Source organism: Cyanistes caeruleus, chromosome 25, assembly GCF_971803275.1.
Source record: "Cyanistes caeruleus chromosome 25, bCyaCae1.hap1.1, whole genome shotgun sequence".
Lineage (NCBI taxonomy): Eukaryota > Metazoa > Chordata > Aves > Passeriformes > Paridae > Cyanistes > Cyanistes caeruleus.
Window position 1 is genome coordinate 2,573,011 of NC_141725.1, and position 3,438 is coordinate 2,576,448.

Below are 3,438 nucleotides of genomic sequence, written 5' to 3' on the forward strand. Positions count from 1 at the left end.
CCCTCCCCAGTTCAGATCCCTTGTACAGCTCCCACTCAGGGCACCCTTTTCCAAATTAATTTGAGGGGTTGTTCCATCCTCTGTCTGGCAGTGTGGGCTGTCCTTTTGCACAGTTCTATTATTGCTGCATTCCTTTATTGACTGTGAAATGATTCCTAGAAAAACACTCTTGACAATTGTCCTTATTCTCCAGAGCCTGATGTTTCCATGGATTATGGGAAGGTTTGGGCTGTAAGGGACGTTAAAGCCCATCCAGTGCCACCTCTGCCATGGTAGGGACACCTCCCACCATCCCAGGCTGCTCCAAGCCCCGTCCAGCCTGGCCTTGGACACTGCCAGGGATCCAGGGGCAGCCCCAGCTGCTCTGGGCACCCTGTGCCAGGGCCTGCCCACCCTCCCAGCCAACAATTCCTTCCCAATATCCCATCCAGCCCTGCCCTCTGGCACTGGGAAGCCATTCCCACTTGTCCTTTTGAATCGTCTCTTTCCATGCAGGCTCCCATCAGGTCCTGGAAGGACACAGTGAGGTCATCCCTGAGTTTCTTCTTCTCCAGGTGAACACCCCCAGCTCTCCCAGCCTCTCATCCCAGCAGAGCTGGTCCTTCCCTCTGCTCATCCTGGAGCCTCCTCTGTGCTCTGTCCAGCAACTCCAGCTCCTCCCTGTGCTGGGCCCCAGGGCTGGGGCAGCTCTGCAGGTGGGGTCTCACCTGAGGGGACAGAGGGACAGACACACGAAGGAACAGGAGAATCCCTTGAGCTGGAACTGATGAGGTGGAGACTCACAGGGATCTGAGCTGGGATGTTGAGCTCCACTGTCAGCTCCAGCTCCCAGCAGGGCTGGGCAGGTCTTTTGGGACTGAAAATGTGTGGCTGGGGCAGAGGAGAGCAGCTTGAAGTTACTTCTTCACTTCAAGATCTTCTTTTGCCAGACTGGGGCCGATGGAATCATCAGGTTGGGCTGGTCTTGTCCAACATGTCAAAAAATGTTTGGGACTGACAGACACAGCAACATCAGAACTTCAGGATCATCATTTACTTGGGAAAAGAGAAAAAGCAAGAAAGATCTGAGGAAAGGAAGTTACAGCTGTTCCTGAGAATTCTCTTTGGCTTGAAAACTGAGGAGCAGCTCCAAGCAGGAGGCTGCTCTCCCTGAGGCTTTCCCAAAGGAAATGCAGGCAGAAGGCAGGATGGACAAGGACTGGGTCCCAGCAGATCCAGGAATACAAGCACCACGTGCAGCTTGTGCCTGTTTAATAAAGAGTTCCCAAATACACAAAGATTGGGTTTGAAAATGCCTTTTTTAAAAGAAATAAGCAAAACTAAAATATTTTTTGCATTTCAATAATAAAAATAAAAAAATGATATTTAGTCAATTAGTTGCAAACATAAAAAAACAGTTGCAAAGATAAATGAAATCACCTTCTGGACCGCAGCATGTCTGGTCACAGAGAAAGAGTTCATTCTCTCTTGGGGTAAATTACAGTAAACTGGAATAAAGTGCAGGAGGTCCTGCTTTCATTTCATGCCAGTGTAAATCCACACTCCCAGAGTCACAACCCCTTTTTATTTTCTCCAGACAGCTGAGAGGTCTGAAACCAGTTCCATCAACAGTTTCCTGTGTCAGGGAATTCTGACTTCAGGCACGTTGGTGAGGATGAAGGCAGTGATGAAGCAAATGTCACTCCGGTGGCTGATAATACTGTCAGCTGTGGTGGTGTCACAGTGTGTGGGGACCATCCCCACTGTCTTGGCCTCTTCCTTCCCCTTCACACCTCCAGTCTGAGCTTGCTGTGGTAGCAGAGCCACCAGTGAGACCGAGGGGTGACCGCAATGTCCTGGCCAGCTGCAGTTGTGCTGTAGTGATGCAACCCCAGAAACTCCCTCAGCATCTACACTGAGCAAGGAAAATTACATCCATCTTTGGAGAAAAAGACATTTCCCTCTCACCTCATTCTTCCAAACCCTTCGTGTCCTTGGAATGTCTCACTCTGGCCCCGCAGCAGCCATTCCTGTGCTGCCTCAGTGTGAGTCCAGCCCAGTCTCCTCCAGACTGCCCAGGGCTTTGCTCTTAATCCGGAGCTTGTGTGGGAGGGCAGCGAAGCTCCGGCCCTTCAGCTGCTCTTCTGAGGGGCAGGGCAGGCTGCAGGAGAGCACGGGAGATGTTTTGGGCACTTGTTGCTCGTCATCTTCATCCGACACTGTGGTGCTGCTCTCCTTCCTGGCCTCAGCGGTGCCCGGGGATGGGCACAAGAAGCAGGCGCTGCCCAGCCAGGGGCAGGGGAAGGGGTGTTTGTCTGGGCAGGGGTAGCTGAGGAATGGAGAGAAAACTGTGGGACTGAAGGGAGCATCAAACCTTTTGGGGCTGAAGGATCCCTCAAACCTTTTTGGTTGCTGGAGGCCAGGTGTGTCCATGGGAATGGGTTTGGAGTCACAGCTGAGGATGTTTGTGGAGGGCTTGAAGGTTTTGCAAGGAAACTCAGCTGGTTCCAGCACCTTGGGCACAAAACTCATCCGGGCAGGGCAGCAGGAGTCACCAGCAAAAGGCTCCATGCCCAGCAGGGGTGAGGCTGCCCGGTGACCCCTGAGGTAGAGCCCGAGGGGGCGACCCTGGTAGGGGCTGGGCTCGGGGCTGAGGAGCCCAAAGCGCAGCTTGAGGGAGAGCAGCTCTGTCCTGAGCACGGCATTCTCGCGGCTCAGCGCTGCCAGCTGGCTCTCCATGGCCACGTCGTTGAGGCGCCGCTTCTCCCGCGAGCGCTTGGCGGCCTCGTTGTTCTTGCGCCTCTTCTCCCAGTACATGGTGTCCTTCTTGTCGTCCGGCATGAATTCCCTCTTCCGCCGGGAGTGTCCGCCTGCCTTCCCCAGGAGCAGCTGGGCCTGGCCCTGCTGCAGCACCAGCTCACTCCGAGGGGCCAGAAAGCTCTCCATGGTGGTAGAGAAGGCAGCTGGGGTTCTGTTGGGATGAGAATGCTCATTAGTTACCTCTAATGTGCTGTTAATTAGTGCCACTGGGTAAATTAATATCGGAATAGGGTTGTTTTTTCTCTCTGCCACACACACGTGTAAAATGAGGACAGCTTCTCCCGCTCATTCCCAACATTTTGGAGCCACCTTTTCAAAATATTCAGATTCTGTAAGTTTTCAAAATATTCAGGTTCTGATGTGTCAGCACATCAATTAAACAATAAATCAATCAATCAATCAATCAATCAATCACATCTCACCAACCTCTGCACAGTCCACCCCAGGATATCCAAAAACCGTGCATGACTGAGCAGAGTTCCACCCCACACATTTCGCCGACTCAGTGAACAGTCACACTTTATCTCAGTAACTACAATCAAGATGATAAAAATTAGTTGTGATCTCCGACTCATCTCAAGCTGCCTTACAAAGGAAATAAGAGTCGCTAGCCCTGTTTGGGAGATAAGGAAGGCACAG

At 52.2% G+C, this 3,438-nt stretch overlaps 1 protein-coding gene across 1 annotated transcript; it reads right to left on the reverse strand.

Annotated features, from left to right (window-relative positions):
- Positions 1-2,925, reverse strand: NFILZ (NFIL3 like basic leucine zipper). The gene is made up of 2 exons (XM_086862328.1): positions 2,052-2,925; positions 1-411 (listed from the first exon to the last, which is right to left on the reverse strand). The coding sequence occupies exons 1-2, from the start codon at positions 2,923-2,925 to the stop codon at positions 242-244; spliced, it is 1,044 nt and encodes a 347-aa protein (XP_086718454.1). The 3' UTR covers positions 1-241.
- Positions 2,926-3,438: the final 513 nt, after the last annotated feature.

Bases quoted from the DNA above. Each gene is read 5' to 3' on its own strand.
- NFILZ (XM_086862328.1), bottom strand. From the start codon at position 2,925: ATGGAGAGCTTTCTGGCCCCTCGGAGTGAGCTGGTGCTGCAGCAGGGC. The intron at 412-2,051 runs GTCTGGAGGAGA...GATATTGGGAAG, and splicing joins TAAGAGCAAAGCCCTGGGCA to GAATTGTTGGCTGGGAGGGT.